Genomic DNA, 26,883 nt, shown 5'->3' on the forward strand with positions numbered 1-26,883 from the left:
GAACACAGGTGTGCAAATATCAGTCTGAGACCCTGCTTTCAATTCTTGTGGCTATGTACGTAGATACGGTGTTGCTGGATCATACGGTAGTTTTATTTTTAATTTTTTGAGGAGCCTCCATGCTGTTTTCCATTAAGAGTTGCACCATTTTACAATCCCACCAATAATGCACAAGGGTTCTGATATCCACACATCCTTGTCAGCACTTGTGATTTTCTGTTTTTGTTTTGTTTTGCAGCAGCTATCCTAATGAGTGTGAGATGATATCTCATTATGATCTTTTGATTTGCATTTCCTGATGATTAAGGATGTTGAACATCTTTTCATATGCTTGTTGGCCGTTTGTGTATCATCTTTAGAGAAACGTCTATTCAAGTCCTTTGCCCATTTTTAAATTGGGTTATTTGATTTTTTGTTGTTGTTGAGTTATTGAGTTCCTTAGGTACTCCGTACATTAACTCCTTATCAATATCCTTATTAATATTATATCCTTATTGATATAGAATTTGAAATAGCTTTTCCTATTCCACAGGTTGCCTTCTGACTCTGTTGTTTGTGTCCTTTGAGGTTCCTAAGTTCGATGTAGTCCTATTTGTCTGTATTTGCTTTTGTTGCCTGTGCACTGGTGTCATATCCAAGAGATCACTGCCGACTCCACTATCAGAAAACTTTTCCCTTAGGCTTTCTTCTAAGAGTTTTGTAGTTTTAGGTCTTACATTTAGATCTTGAATCCATTTCGAGTTTGTTTTTGATTTGGCATAAGGATCCGATTTCATTCTTTTCATGTGGATACCCAGTTTTCCCAGCTCCGTTTGTTAAAGAGACTGTCCTCTCCTCCACCGAGTGGTCTTTCCGTCCTTATTGAAGATCACTGGACCATATAGGTGAGGGTTAATTTGTTCTGCTCCATTGGTCTGTTTAGCTGTCCTTATGCCAGGGCCAGACTGTTTTCATTCCTGTAGCCTTATACTAGAGCTTGGCACCAAGAAGTATGATGCCTCCAACTTCGTTTTTCTTTTTCAAAATTGTTTTGTCTATTTAGAGTCCCTGGGGATTCTACATGAATTTTAGGAAGAATTTTTCTATACTTGCAAAAAGTGCCTTTGGGATTGTGTTAGGAATTGCACTGAATCTGTAGATTGCTCTGGGTTCGTATGGACATCTTAACAATATTAAGTATGCCAATCCATGAACATGGGATGTCTTTCCATTTATTTGTGTTGTCTTTGATGTTTTTCAGCAATGTTTTATAGTTTTCAGTGTACACATCTTTCACCTCCTCAGTTAGGTTTATTCCGAAGTGTTTTATTCCTTTTGATGTTATTATAAATGGGATTGTTTTCTTAATTTCCTTTTCATATTACTTGTTGTTAATGTATAAAAAAGCACCTGATGATGTACATTGGTTTTGTATCTTGCAACTTTGCTGTTTTGGTTTACTACCTGTAACAGGGGTTTTGTGGACACTTAAGAGTTTTCTTACATAGAAGATCATGTCATCTGTGAACAAAGATAATTTTACTTCTTCCTTCCCAATTTGGATGTCTCTTCTTTCTTTTTCTTGTCTAATGTTTGGCTTTAACTTCCGTTGTTAAAAACAAGTGGTGAGAGCAGGGGGCATCCTTGCCTTGTTTCTGATCTTAGAGAAAAACCTCAGTGTTTCACCACCGAGTACAATGTTAGCTGTGGGTTTTTCCCAAATGACTTTTCCTGTGTGGACGTACTTTGCTTCTATTCCCAGTTTGTTGAGTGTTTTTAATCCTGAAAGAGCTGAATCTTATCAAATGCTTTTTCTGCCTCAATTAAAATGGTCATGTGGTTTTGTCCTTCATTCTGTTAATGTGGTTATTACATTGATTGGTTTTTCTTGTGTAAAAACGTCCTTGCAATTCCAGGAATAAATTGTGCTTGGTCATGGTGTGTAATCCTTTTAATAGGCTATTGAATCTGGTTTGCTGTATTTTGTTGAGAAATTTTACACCTATAGTCATCAGAAATATTGGTCTGTAGTTTTCTTTTCTGAAGGAATCCCTGGCTTTGGTATCAGGTTAACGCTGGTCTTCCAGAACAAGCTTGGAAGTGTTCCCTCCTCCTCATTTTTTTTGAAGAGTTTCAGGAAAATTTGTGTTTATTCTTTTTTAAATGTTTGGTAGAATTTTCCCGTGCAGCCATTTGGCCCAGGCCTTTTCTTTGTTGGGAGATTTTTGCTTAATGAGTCAATCTCCTTACTTGTTATAAGTCTGTTCAAATTTTCCATTTCTTCATGATTCAGTCTTGGTAGATTATGTGTTTCCATTTCTTCTAGGCTGTCCAACTGGTTGGCATATAGTTGTTCATAGTAGTCCCCTATGATCCTTTTTATTTTTGAGCATCAGTTTTAATGTTCCTGCTTTCATTTCTGATTTTATTCAAGTCTTATTTTATTAATCTAGCTTAGACTTTGTTAATTTTGTTGATATTTTCAAGAAGCCAGCTATAGGTTTTCTTTTCTATTTTTTAATTCTCTATTTTGTTTGTGCTTCATTCTTTCCTGTTTCTTTCCTTCTGCTAGCTTTGTGTTTAGTTAGTTCTTTGTTTTCGCTAGTTCTTTGAGGTAGTTTATTTGAGACCTGTTTTTTTTAAATATTAAAAAAATTTTTTTTTAATGTTTATTTAGTTTTTGAGAGAGAGAGAGACAGAGCGTGAGTTGGGGAGGGCCAGAGAGAGGGAGACACAGAAGCCGAAGCAGGCTCCAGGCTCTGAGCTGTCAGCACAGAGCCCGACGCGGGGCTCGAACCCACGAACCGTGAGATCACGACCTGAGCTGAAGTCGGATGCTTAACTGACTGAGCCACCCAGGCGCCCCTTAAAATATTTTTTAATGTTTTATTTATTTTTGAGAGACAGAGAGAGAAAGAGAGAGAGACAGAGCATGAGCAGGAGTGAGAGAGAGGGAGACATAGAATCAGAAGCAGGCTCTGGACTGAGCTGTCAGCACAGAGCCTGATATGGGGCTTGAACTCACGGACCACGACATCATGACCTGAGCCGAAGTCGGACACTTAACTGACTGAGCCACCCAGACGCCCTGAGACCTGTTTTTTTATCGTATGCATTTATAGTTATAAACTTCTGTCTTACTATTGCTTTTGCTGTATCCCATAAGTGACGTATTGTTTTCATTTTTATTTGTCTCAAGATATTTTCTAATCTCCCTTGTGACTTCTTTGACCCATTGGTTAAGAGTATGTTATTTAATATCCACATCAATATCCACATTTTGGATTTTTCATATGATATCGATTTCAGTCCCTGTGGACAGAAAAGGATACTTTATATGTCAATCATAGTGCTTCGAGACCCAAGTCTCTAACTTAAGAGAGTGGTTACTTGAGTTTTGGTCCATTCAAAAACTGGAATGTCGTGTAGACATTAAAAGTCTATTTCCTGGCAGAGGAAGCTCCTTGTGACATGTCATTAATTTGAAAAAGGTTAGGTGTAAGTCTGTTCAGCAAAGTCACCTTAAAGAATACAGGAGTATTCTTATACGAGTATGAATGTATGTAAAGAAGACATATAGGGAGGAAAACTAGTGGAAGGAAAAACCACAAAAATATTAACAGCGATTATCTCAGGACTGTGGAATTACACAAGATTCATTTGCTTCTTTTTGCTTCTCTGTAGGTTGTAATGGTTTGCTTAATAAACACATGCTGCTTATATAATAATAATAATAATAAGGGAAGCTATTAAAGTTTGTTGTTTCTTTAAATACACTGGAGATGTTTTCAGGGTTCCGAGTGCAGGGGATGCCGGTGGGCTGGCTGTTTGGCTGCCGGCCTTGTCTCCTGGTCACAGGTGAGGGGTTCGGGAGCGGGTCCCTGACTGGGGCTGTGGCGCGCAGACCCGCCCTCTCGGACCCGTGGGGTCTGACCGAGGACTGTTGGGCGCTGAGTTGTGGTGACAGCAGTCACCGCTCTTCTCGTGCTGCTGCGTGGCTCTGCGTACTTTCCTTGCTGTTTCCTGAGATACCCCAGATTCCTTCTCAACATTTTTATTTTATTTTTGGGTTTAAGATATCGAGTTATTAAAAAAATTTTAATGTTTTTATTTTTGATAGAGAGAGAAGCATGAGCGGGGGAGGGGCAGAGAGAGACGGAGACACAGAATCCGAAGCAGGCTCCAGGCTCCAAGCCGTCGGCACACAGCCCGACGCGGGGCTCGAACTCGTGAACCCCGAGATCACGACCTGAGCCGAAGTCGGACACTCAACTGACTGAGCTACCCAGGCGCCCCAAGATACTGAGTTATTGTCTGTTTTTCTGCAAGCAAAGCAATCTTAATAAACTCATAAGAACATTTACTGACTCAACAGTCATTTACCGAACATCCGCATACCAGGCTTCAGTAAAATAAAAACAAATGAAAACCAAAACAAAACTATCCAAACGTCTGGTGTCCTCAAGAGCAATTCTTTTGTATTTCCCTTCTGACTTCTATGCTCTGCTAATAGTCTCAAAAACTTGCCAAGGACATTCCAAACCAGCCCCTCTTCTCCCTCGGGGACAGCATCAGACGACCTTTAACTGGACACTTCCTGTGACTTAAGGTCCCAACACAGCACTACGATGTGCCATTGAACTGCATGCTTAAAAATAGCTGAGAAGGTGAATTCTATGCTGTGTGTATTTTACCACAATTTAAGAAATAAATATATTTAAAAATGTGCAGCACAGGAGGATTTGAAAAGATCCCGCACTTACGTGGTTTTGCTAACCATTTTGCAGAAGCATGATTTTTTGTGATTCAAATTTTCAAGGAATTTTCATAAGAAACTGAGGGGGACTGTGGTTAGGAGGGGTAAAGTTTCGCTCTAGGTGGTATTTAATCAGTGTGTGTGTGTGCGTGTGTGTGTACGTGTGTGTGCATGTGTCCTTAACGACCAGCACTGGGCATTCGGTGTAATACAACAGGATTACAATAACCACAGCAAACGCCATTCATTCATTCATTCATTCATTCACTTCTTCAACAATTACTAAGCACCAATTATATGTTCAATGGATGAAGATACAAGGATGAATTACACGTCACACTTGACCTGAAGCTACTTTTAGTTTAGTCCATATAGAAACACCGGCTTGGAGCACCTTAAACATCTCTCGGGGTTTTTCAGGGAAACACGTTTTTAACAGGTTTTTGCTGAACCCAGAGCAAGGACGTTTTACTTACTGTTAAGCCTAGGCTGGGGCATCACACCTTTAACGTTCGTCAACGTGTCGGAATGTAAGAAGATGTCCCATTCTTCGTCCGGTAGGGACCCGATGTCATCCGGCACTGGACTGCCCCCAGCATTATTCTGCATGATCGTGGTGCAAAGCCGGAAGGAGAAACACAGCTTGTGTTGGTGAAACAGAGCCGAGGACACCACCTAGGGGGAAACGTTAACGTCAGACTAGCCCTCCTCCTGTACAGAAGTCTGTAAAAGTCACAGAAGAGAAGGTCTCACCTTAAAAACATTTCTTGTCAGCACATCTACTGACTGTTGCAGATGTTTCTCCAAGAGATGCCTGTCGCTCTCGAACTTTGGTTCCTTGGCGAGGTCTGTGGTATCACCAACTTTTTTCTGAGACGTTTTCTCCCTCTTCAGGCCGTGTTCCTGTTCTTTGCTCCGGGGAGCTACTGATCGAACGAACACCTGGCGAAACCAGTCCAGGGAGAACTGGTACACGGAGTTGAGGCGGGCGAGCCCGGCCACGAGGAAGTAGAGCAGGGCGCCTCGAGTCGCGACAGACCGGTAGTGTTCCCGCAGCGTTTGGATTTCACTTTCTGCTTTTTCTGTCGCTTTGATGCGCTTGGAAATCTCATTTGAAGTCGTTTTGGATTTTCTTAAGATGTCTACAATTTCCTCATCATCTAACACACGTGCTACAGACAAAAAATGAATTTGAATGGATAAAAACCATGGGAATGTTAAACACAGTTCATTCCCTCCTCCTCAAATCTTTCTCTAAAGAGTTTCTTTTTTCAAGTTTATTTTGAAAGAGAGAGAGAGAGGGAGGGAGGGAGGGAGGAGATGGAGAGAGAGAGAGAATCCCAAGCAGGCTCCACACTGTCAGCACAGAGCCCGATGTGGGGCTCGATCCCACGGACCCAGGATCATGACCTGAGCTTGAAATCAAGCATTGGATGCTTAACCGACTGAGCCACCCAGGTGCCCCTCTGTAAGAGTTTTTACAGTTGACTTTTTGGTGGTTTTATTTTGGAGATGGGCTCTTAACTGAGTCATATTTCTGAATAATCTGGTTAATAGCACACATGTACCCCCCCCCACTTATCTCTTCTTTATATTATTTCAGTGTGTGTGGGTTCTATTTTTAATTTTTATAGATTTTTGACAGAGAGAGAGAGAGAGAGAGAGAGAGAGAGAGAAATGAATGAGTGGGGGAGGGGCAGACAGAGAGGGAGACACACAACTCAAGCAGGTTCCAGGCTCCGAGCTGTCAGCACAGAGCCTGATGTGGGGCTTGAACCCATGAACCGTGAGATCATGATCTGAGCTGAAGTCGGATGCTTAACCGACTGAGCTCCCCAGGCACCCCATGTAGGTTCTATTTTTACTGTAAGCACATAATAAGTAGCCATTCCGTCCGAAGGACGGAAGGAAATGAAAACCAAATTTCTAGAAAATAACAAGTGCCTCATTATTTCCTGTGATGTACTCTGATATTTTCTATTGTATTCTATTTTGTTAAGCAAATCAGGTTGATAATGACCAAGGAAAGTGATTTCTCATTCCACTATCAGGCTACAACTTATCTTTTGAAAAGGCATTGCTCTAGAAACACAGAATAATTCTATCCTTTTTGAATATTTAGGACGATTCTCATATTTCCATCAGAAATTCTATTATTTTATGAACAAAACATTCCCATTTTCCTCAGGTGCTTTTGTAAATGATATGATTGATAGACTCCTCACTGTCCTTGATGCTTACCTTGGGACACCTTGGTTTGAAAAGAGCCCTCTTAAAACGTGGTATCTAGAACTAAACCCAGCTTCACATGATCATTTCAAGGAATGATGGGATTATTACATTCCACGACCGGGATACCGCATGCTTCTTGATTTCGGTGATGCTTCCTAAGTGATGTCTGGACCTCAGCTATGGGCTACCTCTCATAGTCCCCACTCTACCTGGGTTTACCACAGCGGTTTGGAAGCCACAGTAAAGATAGAATATTTACAAAGAGATATAAGGATGATCTACTTTACTAAAACTTGGAAAAAGGGAAGAAAAAATATGTACTGAGTCAAGGAGTCTCTTTAGTTTTTTTCCAGAACAATTTTTATTATAACCACTACTGGTAACATTATAACCACTATTAGTAAAAGGTTAGTCTTTACAAAAATCTCAGAGGGGCACCAGGGGGGCTCAGTCAGTTAAGCACCCGACTCTTGATCTCGGCTCAGGTCAAGATCTCACAGTTTGTGGGACTGAGCCCTGTGCTGGGCTCTCTGCTGGCAGTGTGGAGCCTGCTTGGGATTCTGTCTGTCTGTCTCTTTCTCTGCTCTTCCCCCGCTTGTGCTCTTTCTCTTTCAAAATAAATAAACTTAAAAAAAAAAAAACAACCCTCAGACTCTACCACGAGGAACAGCGGTAGGAACAAGCACCAAAGGCATAATGACACGCTGTGCGGATGTGTGCGGACGTGTGCGGACGTGTGCGGACGTGTGCGGGCGTGTGCGGGCGTGTGCGGGCGTGTGCGGACGTGTGCGGGCGTGTGCGGGCGTGTGCGGGCGTGTGCTGATGTGTGTCATCAGAAACAACTTTCCTTTTGTCTCATCAAGTCTGTCTTTGGTTCAACGTAGACAAAAGTTATAGCCCAAACGTGACAGTTGCATATAACGGTTCATGAAACGGGACTTGTGAGTCGGACCAACCGTGTCGCCTTCTGTGTGTCACCTAAGACCTACGTGTCCTGCTTTTGCTGCTGACTCATTCCACCTCCCGAGGGAAACAGACGTGACAACCTGGCCCATGTGACTGGTCTTGTCATTAACAGAAGCATGGCTTAGCCATATGTTACACAGAAATAGCGTAATGGCTGTGATTAGAACAGGAAGGAATGTAGTCGATCCTTAATAGGAACGAAAGCATCTGAGAGTCGGTCGAGCCCCAGAGTCGCCAGTAAAGAGAGAGAACGAACAGGAACCCACCGTTAGATAACAAGTATGTGACCTCAGATGAGCTGTGACCCTGTGACCTATAATAAGAAATATACACGAGGTCTTCCTCCCGGCTGAGAGCTCTAAAAACCCTGGGGATTTCTAAAGGACAGAAGAGGGTAAGAAAGGTGTGTTTTGTTAGGTTAGCGAGGCGACCCTGGACTCCACCTCAGGACGGCGGATCACCTCACCGGGAGGGAGGGTGCTGGACAGAGGGCTAACATGGCAGCCGCACCGTCCCCAGACCTCGTCTACGCCCACCAGGCTGGTCCGAGTTCCATCCTTTCACAAGAGACCAGGAATCCAGAGAGCAAACGGGTTTCCTGGGCTCTGTGAGCGCTGCAGCAAACGAATCAGACCTCAGGAGGGGTTGCTGGAACTTGGGATCTGAAGCCCGTCTGTGGGGAGGGGGCGGTCTCGTGGGACTGAAACCGTAAGGGGAAGGGAATCTGATGCCGGCTCCGGGTAGACAGTGTCGGATGGCGGCACCCGTAGGACACCCGTCTAGCGTCTCATGCTTGCTAGCGTGAGCGCACCCCCATCCTGCGTGTTGAAACTGGGGATCCAGGACCCCTTCAGGGGCAGAGCAGCCAGTCCGCCCCAGGAAGTTGTAATGCTTCATCTTTAGCTGTTTAGAAATTATTTTGTGAAATGTAAAGAGTATGGTTTCTTAGCTACTTCCTGTGTCGAAGAGGAAAACCGTTTCTACTGCTATTGTAATAAACACCATCTTTTAATGGGACACACACAAGTCACCGCATTATGGCCTTGTATATGTTAGTTATGAATTCGTGGGGAAACCTATTCTTTAGGTCTCCAGTCTAACCTGATACATAGAACAGATGTCAGACAACTGACGTAAATGGCAGAGAACAAGGAGGCACCCGCCAGCCTCTGTAGGATTTTTCTTACAACTTCTATTGACTGCCTCGTGGCGAATGTCCTGCAGCATGACGAGCTGACACAGAGGTGGGACCACATTTCATTTTAGAGACAGGGTGTTTCACCCCCATCAATCAGTTCTCTGGTGGAAATGGCAGATCTGGTATTTTTGGTACCGATTCAGAATAGGGCCCTTCTGGCTTTTCTTCTGTCCTTCACGGAGTTAGCAAAGGTCTCCCAATGCCACGAAATACCTTAACTAACCTTGGACGGTCTCCAGTACATTTAACGTTTGTTCTTCTAGCTCTTCAAGAGTCCCAGCATCAAGGGATATACTCTCCGACAACTGGAAACGTTGACTTTCTAAGTGAGGAACTTCGTGAGTTAATACCGTAGAAAGGAGTTGATCCTGCAAATCTCGGAACGTTAAGGTGAAGTTGATCACGGTAACAAAGTTATAAACCGACGGAGGAAGATGGGGGTTGTCTACCTCTGTGGAAATGAACAACCTAAAGCATGAGAAAGACGCCAGTTATTCAAAGGGCCCGCGGCGGCAGGAAAACAAAGGAAACTAATTTATGAAATAGTGGAAAGAAATATTTCTCCCGGAAGCAGACACGGTTAATTTTTAGTGTTGTTCAGCCCTGTATGCAAAATAGGCTCTCCATCTATACTCTGTGAAGGAATTTGCTGTTTATAACTTAAAATAAAACACAGCCACAGATTACGTTCCGACCATATTTGGTCCCCGCATCGGGACAGAGGAGAGAGAAGTGTTAACTAACTAGTAGGAGCCCTGACCTGCCCTCTGGGGACCGTCAGCACCGTGGTGTTTGCACCGAGTGAGAGCCCCACGGAAGCTGGGGGCAGAGGGTGGCCGGCCTTCTCCAACGGGCCCCTCCAGCTGCCACCTGGACAGTAACCAGGGTGGGGGTGGGGATGGGGGAGAAGGAAGCGGGCGACTGGTTAACATGGGAGAGATGATGGTGGCCTGGAGCAGGGTGGTGCCCGGGGGGAGGGTCAGGAGTGATTCTGGGCCTTGTGCGGTCTCCACATGACCCGATACCCCAATACAGCAGGGGCGATTCCTCGTCCCATTTTATAGAGGGTGGAATGGGGGCTGCGAGGGTCCACGTAAGCTGCTCACAGTCCACGGCCAGAAAGTGACAGAGCGGGGACCTGTCGCCAGTCTGCCCTCCGCGACCGTGCCCTCCACCCCCTCCTCACACACACAATTCAGACACGGGCACCGGGCTGTCCACTCAGCAGGACATTGCTTCATTCATTACTGGGGCTGTTGCTCAATCTGTAATTTGTCGGCTGTGTCCCGGAGAGGGTTTGTTAAATCAGGGATTTTAAGTCCTCGAGGGAAAAGGCCTGCTGTCTAACCTTCTTTAACCTCGCGCTTTTCAAAACTATGGGACCCCTTTTTTGAGTGACACCTATCAAATCCCTAGAATGTTGTTTGGAGGAACATAACTGTACTTTGCAAAATGTTTTCTTAACCGAAGGAGGGAGGCTGGGAGAGGGGATTCCCGGCTGCAAGAGGGTGGTGAGGAGCCAGACTTTGGGACCCTGCCCGGGGGCGAGGACCCGCTGACCCACAGATCGACCCACTGACCACCAGGACCAGGTGAGGACCCAGCGTGTCAGAGCCCCCGTAGCGCAGTTAAGCACACCGGGCTGGGGACCAGTAAACCCAGCTTCTAACTCCCCTGTGCTGATCACTCCCTACATAACGACCTGCTGGTTATGAGTTCACAGGGAGAGTGCTTGTCTCTGGCAACTCAAATGTCTCATTCCCTCGGGAACTGCATTTTTATAGTGTTCAATGTGACGGTATAAAAGTCCTTGGCGAAGTTGGCTGGTCGGGGAGTTGGTGGGGGGGGCAGAGTTCCTGAAGGTCCTTAACTGCCGGGAACATGGAAACGTTTTCATCGGACCAGGCAAAATCTCTCCCTGCTCCCTCCACATATCCAGTACGGATTTTGTCTGATAAAGGAGCAGAAGCTTTTCCTGCCGAAATCAGATGTGATGCAAACAGATCAAGTGGGGTCGAGTGGGGTCCGGCTTCCGGCTGGCTGCCACTCCACACCTTTCTGGGGACCCCTCTTGCCCCAGGTTTTATCAGGCACGGCACGGAAAATGCTGGTTGGGAACGGCTCGATGAACAAAACTCCGTTCTCTCTTCTGTGTACTGATGAATGTGCCCCGGAAACACAAACAAAACATTCCAAACGCAATCTCACCATTTCCTCCAGGAAAAGCTCACCAGGACTGAGGCACAGGGCCTTCCATGATATCGATCTTGGGAGAATACAAACATTTGACTCAATTTAACTGTGAGAGACATTACCTAAATTGGGAATTGTATTCAATCTCAGAATCCTCGACCCTTATGAAATATTGTCCTCTTTTCTGATAGATCTCCTTCTTCAAAATTGCCTTTAAACTTGGAGCTAATGTTTCAGGGAGATTCTGAAAGACCCAACAGACAAAGATAAAAAGTTCATCTTATAATAAATAAGTCAGTTGGAAAGTCACAGCATTTAAAAATGTAAATCTTGTTAGTACTTGGCCACCAAAGAAAGCCTGATCTGAGAGAACTGAACATTGAAAAGTCACTGTACGTATGTACTTATTACTTTTCCCTTGACAAAGTTACCTGTAATTAAAAGCTTTTAGTCTCTACGCTCGGCGCGTGGTCTATACTGCAGCTGCAGGGAATTAGGGGGTCCATGCTCAGTGCATGGTCTATACTGCAGCTGCACGAATTAGGGGAGTCTGTGCTCGGTGCATACGGTCTATACTGCAGCTGCAGGGAATTAGGGGGTCCATGCTCGGTGCATGCTATACTGCAGCTGCATGAATTAGGGGGTCCATGCTCGGTGCATGGTCTATACTGCAGCTGCACGAATTAGGGGAGTCTGCACTCGGTGCATGGTCTATACTGCAGCTGCACGAAATAGGGGAGTCTGTGCTCGGTGCATACGGTCTATACTGCAGCTGCACGAATTAGGGGGTCCATGCTCAGTGCATGGTCTATACTGCAGCTGCAGGGAATTAGGGGAGTCTACACTCGGTGCACGGTCTATACTGCAGCTGCACGAATTAGGGGAGTCTATGCTCAGTGCATACGGTCTATACTGCAGCTGCAGGGAATTAGGGGGTCCATGCTCGGTGCATGGTCTCTACTGCAGCTGCACGAATTAGGGGAGTCTATGCTCGGTGCATACGGTCTATACTGCAGCTGCAGGGAATTAGGGGAGTCTACGCTCGGTGCATACGGTCTATACTGCAGCTGCACGAATTAGGGAGCTAGGCCATTCCGTCCAAATACCTGCAAGAGGACACTCCCTCCTGTCTTCACAGCATTTTCAATAGTTTGGATGTGGCTGCCGTCCTCCATGGAGAGCTCCTGCAGCCTGGACCCTTCCGTCTGCCGGATCCAGTTGTGAGCCTGCTTATGTGGGTCAATCAGCAGTGGCCACTGCAGGCTGTTCCTGGTCAAGATGGCGTTCTCCGTTGAATACTGACCGGGCGGGAGCCCCTGAGAATGCCACCGGCGGATCTGGAATGAGAGCGTTAGTGCTTCCGCTGCTCCACACGCCTGCTCGTGCCGTCCCTACGGGACACTGAGGCACCCTCCAGGGCCACTGCTTTAGAAAAAGCAAATGATGTTTAAAAGGAGTGAGGACATGAATCATTTAAAACACTGGGATACGAATTCCGGGTAACTATTCGCTAAATCACCCCTTTCTGTTCATCAGGACGGAGGAGCGGCCCTCACAACAAAGATGCGACGGGAGATCGATACGAAATAGGACGGGCGCCTGTTCCCAAGGACGCTGGGCTCCGACGTGTCTGTGACACGCGCAATGCCACAGAATCGTACAGATGGAGGCGCGGCGGCCACCGCACACCCGCCGCCAAGGACACACGTCATCGTCTAGTTACACTGCTGCAGCCCTCACTTCTCAGGAGGAGGAACTGGGCTTCGCCCGCGGTCGTGCCGTCAGAATAAGAGGCAGACCGAGGCTTTGACTCCGAAGCTGACTCCAATGGATAAACTTCATCCGGATTTCCTGGCAGTCTCAGCAGGTTGGGAGAAAAAAGCCCAGAAGGCCCATGGAGGTCGGGGAAGGAAAGGACAGCAGAGACATTCCAGGGAGAGGCGCCAGGGCATCCCCGTGAGGAGCCAAGGATACTTTTCAGTTTTGAAAGAAAGAAGAATATTTTGTTTAAGCCTGTGAAGAACTGTGTGCTCTTGACGTCTACATAGAAGGAAACATGAGGGGGCGAAGAATCCTGAAAACCACAGGGAGTCCCGCTGATTGGGGCACAGACTGCCCCCAAGTAGAGGCGTGGAGCAGAGGTCAGCGTGGACAGAGATATAAGCTGCTGACTCGAGTTTCTACTTTATATTATTATTATTATTTTTTTTTTTTAATTTTTTTTTTCAACGTTTATTTATTTTTGGGACAGAGAGAGACAGAGCATGAATGGGGGAGGGGCAGAGAGAGAGGGAGACACAGAATCGGAAACAGGCTCCAGGCTCTGAGCCATCAGCCCAGAGCCTGACGCGGGGCTCGAACTCACAGACCGCGAGATCGTGACCTGGCTGAAGTCAGACGCTTAACCGACTGCGCCACCCAGGCGCCCCTGATTTTTTAAGAAAGCTTCATATTCAGTAATTGCTTCTGGATTTTTTTTTAAATGTGTATTCATTTTTGAGAGAGAGGGCGTGAGTGGGGAAGGTGCAGAGGGACAGGGATAGAGGATCCGAAGCAGGCTCCGTGCTGTCAGCAGAGAGCCTGACGTGGGGCTTGAACTCCCAAACCGTGAGATCGTGACATGAGCCGAGGTTGGGTGCTTAACCGACGGAGCCACCCAGGCGCTCCCAGAGTTTGTATTTTAAAAAATTAATCATGCCCCCGACTTTCATGCTTTTCCTTATTGTCTTACTGAAGTAGGTATTCCTATAGTTTCATTTTGCTAATTTTGGAACTTTCGATCAAGGAAAGTTAAAGTATATCCTCTTTTCTGTCTGGCTTTGTGGGTGTAGTGCTCCAACTGTATCCACTGTATGAACATACCCAGGCTTATTTATTTATCCATCCTATTGGGGAGGGCACTTGGATTGTGTCTCAAGTTTTTGGCTAAAACAACGCCACAGTGAACGTTCTTTTATATTCTTTTGATCAACTTATATATGCATTTCTTTGGGGAAACACCTAGTACTGTTGGGTCTTAGGGTATGTGGATTTTTAATACTTGTAGCTAAAGTCAGCTTTCTAAGATGATTTTAGCATTTTGTATTCTCACCAGCAGTATATGAGAATTTGTTACTCCAGATCCGTGCTGACTCTTAATATTGTTAGTCTTTCAGATTTTAGTCCTTTGGCTGATGTGTTGTGATATCTCTAGAGTTAACTCTCATTCCCCCAATGAATAGTGATGGTAAGCCCCTTTCAAATATTTATTGGCTATTTGCATAGTCTCTTGTGAGCGACCTGTTCAAGGCTCTCGCCCATTTATTTACTGGGTTGAACGTCTCTTGCTCATTGATTGGTGGTTACTGTACCACGGCTAGGACGCTTCGGCCCTTTGTTGAACTCAGGTGTTACAAATATCCTCTCCTGTTCTTTGACTTCTCTTTACACCCTCTCAGTGGTGTCTTTGGATGAACAGAAGATGTAAATTTTAATGTAATTCGATTAATGTTTTCCTTTATGGTTAGTTCTGCTTGAAAAATCTTTTCTTAACCTGGGTCATGAACATACTCTCCTAAATTATGCTTTATTCCTGTGTCTTCCACAGTTGGGTCCACAGTTCAACTGCAGTTGACTTTTTATGTTTGGTGTGAGGTCATGGTCAAATTTCTTTCTTTCTTTCTTTCTTTCTTTCTTTCTTTCTTTCTTTCTTTCTTTCTTTCTCTTTCTCTCTCTCTCTCTCTTTCTTTCCTTTCTCTCTTTCCTTTCTCTTTCTTTCTTTCTTTCTTTCTTTCTTTTTCTTTCTTTCTCTCTCTCCTTCCTTCCTTCCTTCCTTCCTTCCTTCCTTCCTTCCTTCCTTCCTTCCAGATATTCAATTACTCGGCCCTATTTACTGAAAAGACTACCCATTCCTCCCTGCACTGTAATATCAGCTTTGTCTGTGTGTGTATGGGCCTGTTTTGGGCTCTCTGTTCTCCTTTGGTGTCACTGTTTGTCCTGGCACACATACGGACCTTTAAGACTGTTTACATCTAATGTAATGACGGATATGTTTGGGCTTAAGTTGGTTACTACTATTATGAAAATGAGAAGCCAGTATCTGCTTCTGAGACTTTTTATAGATTGGATAGTCAGTTTAAGTTGAGTTATCACTGGGGGAATCAATCTAAAATTACTCTCTGGGGATGAATTAAAAAAGAGGTATTTCTTTTTTTTATCCTTTCAACATAGATCGACAACAAATATTTATTGATACGTGGATAAATGTGAGGTCTATATTTTTGGCTCTTTCTAAGAACGCTACCTGTGGTTCAGTAAGTTCACCGATTTTATTAATGAAAGGGGTTTCTGGGAGAGAAACTGGCTATACTTCTTAGGGTAGGTTGGGAGGATTACAACGAGTAAGAGGATATTCTGTGACTTTTGCCCAGAGGATGGGAAAGAGATGGAACTGAGGCATTGGAACTATAATTTAAAAGGGGCGCCTGGGTGGCTCAGTCGGTTAAGCGTCTGACTTCGGCTCAGGTTATGATCTCGCGGTCTGTGAGTTCGCGCCCCGCGTCGGGCTCTGTGCTGACGGCTCAGAGCCTGGAGCCTGTTTCAGATTCTGTGTCTCCCTCTCTCTGACCCTCCCCCATTCATGCTCTGTCTCTGTCTCAAAAATAAATAAACGTTAAAAAAAAAAAATAAAAAAAGAAAGAACTATAATTTAAAAAACAATTTTTTTTAAAGACCCGGAACAAAATTCAGTATTTTCCTTTGTTAAAACAAGTTGTGGAAAAGATCTAAGCCAAAACAAAATGCACTTACACCCCATATTCAAATCAACAACAGCAGCCCCTTAACTGATAATAGAAATACGTTAGTACCTCGTGGTTTGGGGCCATGACTTCAATTAAAGAAAAGTTGGGCGACAAAGGGATGCTGTTTTCGGTGCAGAGAGTCTCCCATTTGTTCACAATCAACTGGCGAAATTCTGCTGTCAACGCCCCGCTGTAGACGATGCACGCTGCTGAAAGAAGCACGTCACCCCAGATTCTTTCCAACTTCTTGTCTATTTGATCGATTGTTTCTGGCCATTGAGTCTAAATGTTAACATAAAAGTGAGCTCTTGAAACTTGACATCAAATACGCTATCATGAGACATTTAGGTATTCATGGTCCTCCACTGGGACCCAGCGTTGCTACCACTATGACCCTTTTCATCGGTGTTTGCATCGAAGGGAGTAATGGAGGACATTATAACACAAACTGTTTTCTGAGGATAACACGAGTCCTACCCTTGGATTTGTCAACAGTGTCATGTGTGTTAGGGCTGATAGCCACGTCAAATCCTTTGTGTGATGAAGATAACTTTTAACATAAGTAGAGTAATTCACTGTATTATTAATGATATTCAATAATAATAGTGATCAGCATTTATCGAATCCTAACATGTCTAACCGGCATTTTACCTTGAACATCTCACTTGGCACTTCTAATACCCTGTTAAGCAAAAGCCACTGACTTCACTTTCGGAGGACGAGGTTGAAGCTTAGGGAGGATCAGGGGGAATGTAAAACAGAAGATAAAAGATCTCTAGAGGTGTTCCTCTCCCTTCCTGATGACATCCCCTCCCTTTCAGCCACCCTTGTTTCATGCGTTCGGCGGGGGTGGTCCCTGCGCTGGACCGGGGAGCTCATGACATACTCACGGACTCTGTGCCCCTCATCAGACAAGGGAACTGACGTCTTGGGAGCAAGAGAAAGTAAGGTCTGATCTGTGCAGTCTGTTCCCTCTGTCTTAAGGCTACTTGACCAGGACTCCTTTGTTTATTTAAAAGAAATTTTTTTTTTACATGTATTCATTTTTGAGAGACAGAGAGACAGAGCACAAGTGGGGGAGGGGCAGAGAGAGAGGGAGACACAGAATCTGAACCAGGCTCCAGGCTCTGAGCCATCAGCACAGAGCCCGCCGCGGGGTTCGAACTCACGAACCGTGAGATCATGACCCGAGCAGCAGTCGGACGCTCAACCGACTGAGCCACCCAGGTGCCCCAGGACTCCTTTATTTTTATCAGGAGTGTCTGCTGATCTCAGTAAAAAAGACTGGACGAGAAGAGAGTTTGAGGAGGTACGTGATACGACCTTCAGGGAAAGTGACATCTTGGGTTCGCCAAGCCCAGTAGCCATTAAGGACGGGACATAAAGCCAGAGAGAGCCACACCTTCTCGCCTTCCAGGCTGGTTAGTAAGACAGATGCACACTGCAGGCGCCTGGTGGCCCGTTTCCTTCTGTTTGCTAGCAGCTGCTTTTTGGCCACGAGGTCTTTGTAGGCCGCCTGCAAGGCCAGCACGTGTTCTTCCACCTGAAAGACAGTTCGTTCACCGTTGAGACCAAGTGTCACTCTCATGTTGCCTCAAGAGTTTAACTGTCATTTGTACGCGTATGGTGTGTAACCACTCCATTTACACATCCTGGACAGAGGATTGTGTTGACAAGAAAAATGTAGTAACTAAGTACAGGATTTCTTGATACTAAAGTTACTGTGTAAAATGCCACCTTCCTCACTAGGCTTTCTTACGAGCTTGGCCCTTGAAGATTCATCCTTTTCTGATTTATTTTTTGCACTGAAAATGTTGTGTCACATCCAGTTTCCTTCTCTAACAAAGTGACCGAACTTCGTCATTCTAGATACACTGACCAGCCTGGAGGAACCGATGAGTTTTCGAAGTAAGGCTGGTCGGACGAAGTGGCCATTAGACCATCCGCAGGCAGTCAGCTGGAAACACATTTTCGTGAACAGCCGATAAGGTGATTTCCTTCAATTACCACTTATCTTGCTAGCGCCCTTGCTCAAAAGCATTGGAGCATCTGAGTCTCTATAGAAGTGACTGCCTACAGATATGGCTCAAATTTCTGGCCTTGTCAATAAAAGCCTCCACGGTCTGGCCCCAACCCCCTCCTCCCCAACGCCATGTCCTTTCCCGTAATAGTACACTGTAGCCAGACTGCTTTTGTCCACATTTCTGAAACACTCCTTAAACGTGTGTCCTTCTGGGATGTGGCTCCTGTCCTTTCCTAATGCCTGAAACCGTTCCTTAAAGGGGTGCAGATCCAAGGCATTCTTTAAAATTCTCACCACTTTGCAGCTGTCACAAAGCCTCAGTCTTGTCAAGTCCACAGTTTATAACTGCCATTTGAGAAGTAATTATACGTTGCCTGTTATTATCTCTGGGGTTGTGGCCTCAGTATCCTTATATTATCTTTATGTTGTCATTTGTAGTTTTGAAAGATGTTTTCGTCTTCTCAAAATCTTGGAAGACTGTATTTAGCATGGGGACTTGAACACGGCAGGTTCACAAACTGTGTTCACAAAACTGTGCCTACTGAACGCAGTTCATAATTTGTGCTTTCTCCTCCTATCCTAAACATGTTATCCTGGTGAAAATACCTAATCTTTAAACACATACACACACGAGCTACTTTTGGAGTGACTAATGATTTACGACGCACTCCTGGTTCACCCACAATCATTACTCCGTTGCTTCTACTCTGATATAAAATGTTGTGTTTGCTTGCTCATTCCCTCCGATTTGATTTTTCTGAGAAAACACTCTTGCTACTCATGGCCGAGCGAGTCATATAAAGATTCAAGTGAACGACTTACGGATTCAATTAAACACATGAAATCTTTTTTTTTTGCTTTGTACCATCACTTACTTACTTAAATTTTTTTATTTTCTTTAGTTCCAGTTTAATGTACAGGGTTATATTAGTTTCAGGTGTATAATACAGTGATTCAACACTTCCCTACATCACCCGGTGCTCATCACAAGTGCCCTCCTTATCCCCCATCTCCTATTTCCCCCATCCCCCCCACTCACTGCCCTCTGGTGACCAGCACTGTGTTCTCTGCAGTTAAGAGTCCGTTTCTTGGTTTCTCTATTTTCCCCTTTGCTTGTTTGTTTTTTTTTTTAAATTCCAAGTATGAGCGAAATCATACGTATTTTTCTTTCTCTGACTTATTTTGCTTAGCATTATACTCTCTAGCTTCATCCACGTTATCGCAAATGGCAAGTTTCATTATTTTTTATGGCTGAGTAATATTCCACTGTGTATATATGCCGCATCTTCTTTATCCACTTGTCTACTGATGGACACTTAGGTTGCTTCCATGTCTTGGCTTTGGTAAATAACATTGCAATAAACACAGGGTTGCATGCCTCTTTTCGAATTAGTGTTTCTGTATTCTTTGGGTAAATACCCAGTCGTGGAATTACTGGGTCATAATATGGAAATTCTCTTTTTAATGCTTTGAGGAACCTCCATACTGTTCTCCACAGTGGTTGCATTCCCACCAACAGTGCACAAGGGTTCCCCTTCCTCCCCATCCTTGCCAGCACTGTGGTTTCTTGTGTTGTTGATTTTAGCCACCCTGACAGGTGTATGATGGCATCTTGTTGTATCTTCCTTGACAGTCAGTGATGTTGAGCATCTTTAAACACACGGAATTTCTATTATATGACAACGCTGTGTTCCCAAGGTAACGTGTTTTAAAAAGCTTATTTATTTCTGAGAGAGATCGAGAGAGAAAGCATGTGCACATGGATGGGGGAGGGGCAGAGAGCGAGAGAGAGAGAGAATCCCAAGCAGGCTGCGTGCAGTCAGTGCAGAGCCGGACGTGGGGCTCAAACATGAACCATGAGATTCGACCTGAGACAAAATCAAGAGTTGGACCCTTAATCAACTCAGCCACCCAGGTACTCCCCAAGGTAACATTTTAAATGAATGTTCATGTAATATAATATGTTCTTGCGCTATTGATTTCCCCTAAGTTCCCTAGAGTTTTACCAATTTTTTTTTACACTAGGGCACAGATGAACAGGAGACCTATTTTTAAAATGGGAGACAGAATATAACTCAGTGAGGAGAAAACCTCAGTGAAGGGCTTAAAATCAGTGGAGTTAACTACTACACTCAGTTTTAAAGTATTAAGTGTATCTGTCAGTATTTTATATACATATATACATTTCAAATACACTTGTGTGAGTTCAATGAGTTAACATATTAGCAACTTCTCATGAAGGCCATGGTTGCGAGCTGGAGGGGAATGGAGAGTATCAGTGAGTAAGGTTCTGATTGAAATGTAGACTTTATTTTTTTCTCGCCTACCACTTGATAATAATCAAAACAAATAGACAGTATTATAAATAAGTATTTGTTGGGTAAATGAGTGAAAATATAAAAAATACACAAAAAATCGTGAGGATCGTGGGAATTGAGTACATACCAAAATGGAAGACACCACGAGTCAAGAATAAGTGAAAGGGAGTTCTAGATCCAAATGGTGAGATGAGGAATCTGAACTCACCTGCTCCTGTGGCCACACCAAGCCTACGGCCACGCATGGGGCTGTTCCCCATGAAAGAAATTCGGAAACCAGCGGAGCGACTCCTATATGTTGGGCGAATGAGAAGTACTCACATCCAAACATGGAAGGCTGAGACACACTCTCACCATAACCCCGCCCCTGGCACAGCGATATGCAAGAGATACACAAGAGAGAACTCCCAACTCCCAACTTCTCCCTGATGGCAAAGGTTTTGAACCCAACACCTAGTGTCTCAACTTTTAAGACTTCTGCCTGAGCGATGGGAGTCCGAACAGTTAGCTCTGAAAGCCAAGAGGGCCTGCATCCATAGGACCGCTAGACTACAGCAAACAAATACTTTCTGACTGGCTGTTCCCCCAGGACACAGCACAAAGGTGGAGATAGAAATGTCTCCCACCCAGGCTTTGCTTTAAAGAGGCCTCTCTGAATGAGGCTGTGGCCTGAGGACCAGGCTTCTAGCTTAGTGCACATTTAGGGGGGACCAGTAGGTACCATCTCCACATTCTCCCTTTGGCACACTCAAGGTCTCTGCCCTCTCCCTGGAAGGAACTTGTGCACATATATGGCATCCCGGCCTTGGTGGCTGTGGCCCAGAGGATATACCACTGAGCACCTGGCTTTGGTGGCCAGCAGCTCTTGCATTTGTGGGTCCCATAGAACTATAATAAACAAAGAAACAGATCTTAATTGGCTCAGTGCCGAGGATGCAGACAAAAACACCCATCTCCCAAGCTGTCCCTAAAGAGAACTATTTACACAGGCTTCCAATGAGCCTCAGTGCTGACTGAGATGCTTCTCTTTGGGACATTGATAGATCTTGGCACACGCTGAATACGGGGAGCGACTGAGAACACACAGGCTGCCTGGGCAGTCGCAGTGGTGTGAGAGACAACCAGGAGCTCAGGCTGGGCTGATGAGGTTCATCCCCCTCTCTGGACCACTCTGTCAGGACAGGGAGGGGTGGCTATTTTATCAAATGCACAGAGACCAACACAGAGAGTCAAGAAAGATCCAGAAACATAATTATTTATCCCAAACTACAGAATAATAAAGCAACTGACCTGAAAAATAAAACTACAGACTAATATCCTCGATGGATATAGATACAAAAATTCTCAACAAAATACTAGCAAACTGGATTTAAAAACACATTAAAAGATTTGTTACACCATGACCATGAAGGATTTAACCCCTGGATGCAAGGGTAGTTGAACATGTGCAAATCAGTAGAATGATCAAAATCACATGATCATCACAATAAATGCAGAAAAAGCATCTGACAGAACACAATACACTTTCATGATAAAAATTGTCAACACACTGGATACAGAAGGAACAAATCTCAAGATGATAAAGGGCAGTTACAGGGGAGCTTGGGTGGCTCAGTCAGTTAAGCGTCTGATTTTGCTCAGGTCATGATCTCAGTGTTTGTGAGTCTGAACTCCATGTTGGGCTCTGTACTGACAGCTCAGAGCCTGGAGCCTGCTTCGGATTCTGTGTCTCCCTCTCTCTCTGACCCTCCCCTACTCACTCTCTCTCTCTCTCTCTCTCAAAACTAAACATTTAAAAAATTAAAAAAAAAAATAAAAAGCAGTTATGACAAACCCACAGCTAACGTTATACTCAACGGTGAGAAACTGGGAGCTTTCCCTCTAAGCTCAGGAACAAGACACGGATGCCCGCCCCCTCCATTCTTATTCAATGTAGTCCTGAAAGTCCTGATTAGAGCAACCACGCAAGACAAAGAACTAGAAAGCACCTAAATCAGAAAGGAGTAAGTTGGGGCGCCTGGGTGGCTCAGTCGGTTGACTGTCTGACTTCAGTTCACCGTCATATCTCACAGTTCGTGAGTTCAAGCCCTGCGTCAGGCTCTGTGCTGACAGCTTAGAGCCTGGAGCCTGCTTCAGATTCTGTGTCTCCCTTTCTCTCTGCTCCTCCCCTGCTCACACACTATCTCTCTCTCTCTCTCTCTCTCAAAAATAAATAAAGATTAAAAAAATTAAAAAAAAGGAATAAGTAAAAATGTCACTATTTGTAGATGATATGATCTTTGTATATAGAAAATCCCAGAGACTCAACCAAAAAACTGTTAATCAACAATTTTAGTGAGGTTGCAGGATGTAAGACCAACACACAGAAACCAGTAGCATTTCTATACAGTAATAAAACAGTGTGGTACTGGCATAAAATAGATACACAGACCAGTGGAACAGAGTAGAGAGCCCAGGATCAAATCTGGCAAATCTGGCAACTCAACAAGGGAGCCAAGAACACCCAACGGGGAAAGGCCAGTCTCTTCAACAAATGCTGCTGGGAAAACACGCAGAACAATGAAAGCAGACTCCTATCTTACACCACTCACAAAAATTAACTCCAAATAAATCTAAATACCATAGAACTGATACCATAAAACTCCTAGTAGAAAATGTAGGCAAGAAACTGCTCGACATTGGACTTGGTAATGATTTTTTTGGCCGTAACACCAACACCACAAACAACAAAAGCAAAAATTGATTCATGGGACTACCTCAAACTCAAAAGTTTCTGCAGAACAAGATAAACAATCAACAAAATGAAAGAACAGTTAACAAAATGGGAGAACAGTTTTGCTACCCATATGTTGGAGAAGAGGCTAATCTCCAGAGAGCTCCTGCAAGTCAATAACAAAAAACCACAGTATCTGATTGGAAAATGGGCGAAGGAACTCAACAGACATTCTCCCAACGAAGACACACAAAGGCCAGCAGGATAAGATGTTCAACATCATTCATCATCAGGGAAATGCTGATCAAACAAAACCACAATGAGACACCACCTTGCACCTGTTAGAATGGCCATCATCAAAAAGACAAAAGGTAACAAATTTTGTAGTTCCATACACATTTTAGGACTGTTCGTTCTATTTCTGTGAAAAGTGCCTTGGAATTTTGACAAGGGGTGGCATTCAATCTGAGGCTTGGTTTGGGTAGTGTGGGCGCTTTGCAATATTAATTCTTCCCAGCCATGAGCATGGAGTATCTTTCCATTTATTTGTGTCTTCTTCCTTTTCTTTCTTCAGTGTCTTAACGTTTTCAGAAAATAGGTCTGTCACCTCCTTGGTTAAATGTATTCCTCGGCATTTTATTCTTTTGACACAATTGTAAATATGATTGATTTCTTAATTTCTTTTTTGGATAGTTTGTTGTTGGCTTATAGAAATGCAACTGATTTTTGTATATTGATTTAGCATTTTGCAACTTTATTTTATTTATTTATTAAAAAATTTTTTTAATGTTTATTTTTGAGTTAGAGACAGAACATGAACGGGGGAGGGGCAGAAAGTGAGGGAAACACAGAATCCCAAGCAGGCTCCGGCTCCAGGCTCCGAGCCGTCAGCACAGAGCCCGACGTGCGGCTCAAACTCGGGAACAGCGAGATCATGACTTGAGCCGAAGTCGGATGCCCAACTGACTGAGCCCCCTAGGTGCCCTGTCTTTAAGTATTTTCTAATTTGCCTTATGATTTCTTCTTTGGCCCAGGGATTGCTTAAGAGTTTATTGTTTACAGATTACAAATCTTCACATATTTGTGAATTTCCCAGTTTTCCTCTGTTGTTGGCTTCAACTTCGTTCCATGCGGTCCGAGAAGATACGTGGTACAATACTGATCTTTTAAAACCCATGAAGACTCATTTTGTGGCCTCACATCGGGTCTGCCCTGGAGAACGTCCATGTGCACTTGAGAAGAACGTGGGTTCTGCTGCTGTGTGGAGTGTCCTGCACTGTCTGTGGGTCTCATCGGTTTACTGTTCTGTTCATCCCTCTCTTTCCTCATCTTCTGTCTCAGACCCTTTAAATCTCTGATTTTTGCTTGTTCAGTCTTTCAAGTTGTTTTTTTTTTTTTATGCTTATTTATTTATTTTGAGAGAGTGAGAGAGCACAAGCAGGACACGGGCAAAGAGAGAGTGGGGGAGAGAGAATCCCAAGCAGGCCATCCGCGCTGTCAGCACGGAGCCCAACACGGTGCCCAAACTCATGACCCATAAGGTCATGACCTGAACCGAAATCAAGGGTTGGATGCTCAACCGACTGAGCCACCCAGGCATCCCTCAAGTTTTCTTTAATTGACTTTTAGTGACTAAGAATGTCCTGGAAAACCAGGCACATCATCATTTTAAGATTTATTTACATAGTGTTTCTAATAATTATTGGAAAAAAAGCCCAAATGGACATTTACGCTAAATTAAAAATTATAGCTGAGCCTTGAACACAGGGGTTAGGGTGCCGACCCCCCATGCAACTGAAAATCCACGTAAAACTTTTGACTCCCTAAAACTTCTCTTCTAATAGCTTGCTGTTGAACGGAAGCCTCACTGGTAACAGTCAATTAACACACACGCGGCATGTCACATGTATTACAGACTATATTCTTACAATACGGCAAGGTAGAAAAAAGAAAATGCCGTTAGGAAAACCATAAGGAAGAGAAAAATACATTTACAGGCCTGTCCTGGTATTTATGGGGAAAAATCCGTGTAGACGGACCGGTGCTGTCCGAGACTCGACTGCATCTGTTCTCGAACTGCCTGCTTACCGGGTTGTATAGCGTCTAATTGTTTTCCTTTAAGTTCCGAAGCAGACTTTTTCCTTTCCTGGATCATTAACTTGTGTGTGGGACAGAACTAGGCTGATGTAGGCACACTGGTTGTTAAAATGTCGAGATACATCTGTGGTGGTTGCTGAACGGGCCTGCCTCATGCCCTGGAGAGCCCACTGTCGGCCCTACCCCGCCTACCCTGGCCCTCTACCCCCCGTCAGTCCTCTCTGGTGGCCTCTGGACCTGAAGCTGCTCTGTGACAAGAGCTGGCGCTCCCTGGTTGGTGCCTGAGCCACAATGGCTGCCGGATGCCTCCCATATCACTCCTGCATAGGAGAGTTTTGTAGGGTCGGAGGTCAGTGTGTGGGCTTGAGCGAGACGGCCTGGGTTAGAGCGTGGGCACCACTTAGAGGCTCAAGATGTTGGGCAAATAGGGCGCCTGGGGGCATGAGTCAGCTGAGTGTCTGACTTCAGCTCAGGTCATGATCTCATGGCTCATGGGTTCGAGCTCCACGTCGGGATCTCTGCTGTCAGTGTGGAGCCTGCTTCAGATCCTTTGTCCCCCTCTGTCTCTGTCTCTCCCCTGTTCACGCTTCTCTCTCTCTCAAAAATAAAAACATTAAAAAAAAAGATGCTGGACAAATGTTGAATCTTTCGATTTAGTTTTCTCCCTTATAAACATCGCCCTTATAAACCTTCTGAAAGCTGACCTGAGGATTAAATGACAAGTCTGTATAAAGCAGCAGCATGGTATTTGCAACATATTGCACACACACAATGGATGTCAGCTATTATCCACACGTATCTAAATATTACTATATAGGTAGATCATAACCTGCAACAAAATATTAGCAAAAAAATGACCTATCCACATAAAGAAAAAAAATTAATAATTTCCTTCAAAAATGTCCAACACTTTATATACATATTTGGGTTTGCAAGAAATGCCCAGGGGGCCAAGCAGGTGACAGAAATGCCTGACGTGACTTGGGGGCTCATTATCGCCTGGTGAGCATGCCGGCCCAGGGCTGCCTGATCTTCTGAATTAATCAGGAGAAGACAGATATTCAAATTTTAAATAAATACCCAGATTTAAATTAAAAAAAAATTTTATGTTTAGTTTTGAGAGAGAGAAAGAGAGAGAGACAGAGACACAGAGTGCCAGCGGGGGGGGGGGGGGTGCAGAGAGAGGGAGACACAGAATCGGAAGCAGGCTCCAGGCTCTGAGCTGTCAGCACAGAGCCTGACGCGGGGCTCGAACTCACGAAACGTGAGATCATGACCTAAGCTGAAGTTGGACGCTTAACTGACTGAACCACCCGGGTGCCCCATTAAATAAATTCCCAGATTTTAAAGTATAGATAACCACATTGAAATGTAGGGGTTTGGGAGACATTCCCTGCTATGTGGCCATCCGCAGGGTGCCACCTCACCCACTCTCAGGATGTGTGTCTGAGGGCTGGTGACCTCAGTCCTGGCTCCCATAATGACACCCCAACTTTAGCTTAAACCAAGACATTTAAGAAATAACCATGTCTTGGGGCCCCTGGGTGGCTCAGTCGGTGAAGCGTCCGACTTCGGCTCAGGTCATGATCTCGCGGTCCATGAGTTTGAGCCCTGAGTCGGGCTCTGT

General features: G+C 44.5%; 1 protein-coding gene across 1 annotated transcript in view; it reads right to left on the minus strand.

Moving 5' to 3' along the window:
- Positions 1–26,883, minus strand: part of DNAH14 (dynein axonemal heavy chain 14) — a 334,473-nt gene that overhangs the window by 54,540 nt on the left and 253,050 nt on the right. Inside the window, exons 65-71 of the mRNA XM_086693941.1 lie at positions 17,508–17,648; positions 16,172–16,387; positions 12,431–12,661; positions 11,447–11,568; positions 9,355–9,599; positions 5,489–5,907; positions 5,212–5,410 (exon numbers count right to left, since the gene is read on the minus strand). Of these exons, the coding sequence (XP_086550067.1) occupies positions 5,212–5,410; positions 5,489–5,907; positions 9,355–9,599; positions 11,447–11,568; positions 12,431–12,661; positions 16,172–16,387; positions 17,508–17,648 (1,573 nt within the window). The remainder of the gene's footprint in view (positions 1–5,211; positions 5,411–5,488; positions 5,908–9,354; positions 9,600–11,446; positions 11,569–12,430; positions 12,662–16,171; positions 16,388–17,507; positions 17,649–26,883) is intronic.

Source organism: Puma concolor, chromosome E4, assembly GCF_028749965.1.
Source record: "Puma concolor isolate L17-30 chromosome E4, mPumCon1.1.hap2, whole genome shotgun sequence".
In the NCBI taxonomy this organism is placed as follows: Eukaryota; Metazoa; Chordata; class Mammalia; order Carnivora; family Felidae; genus Puma; species Puma concolor.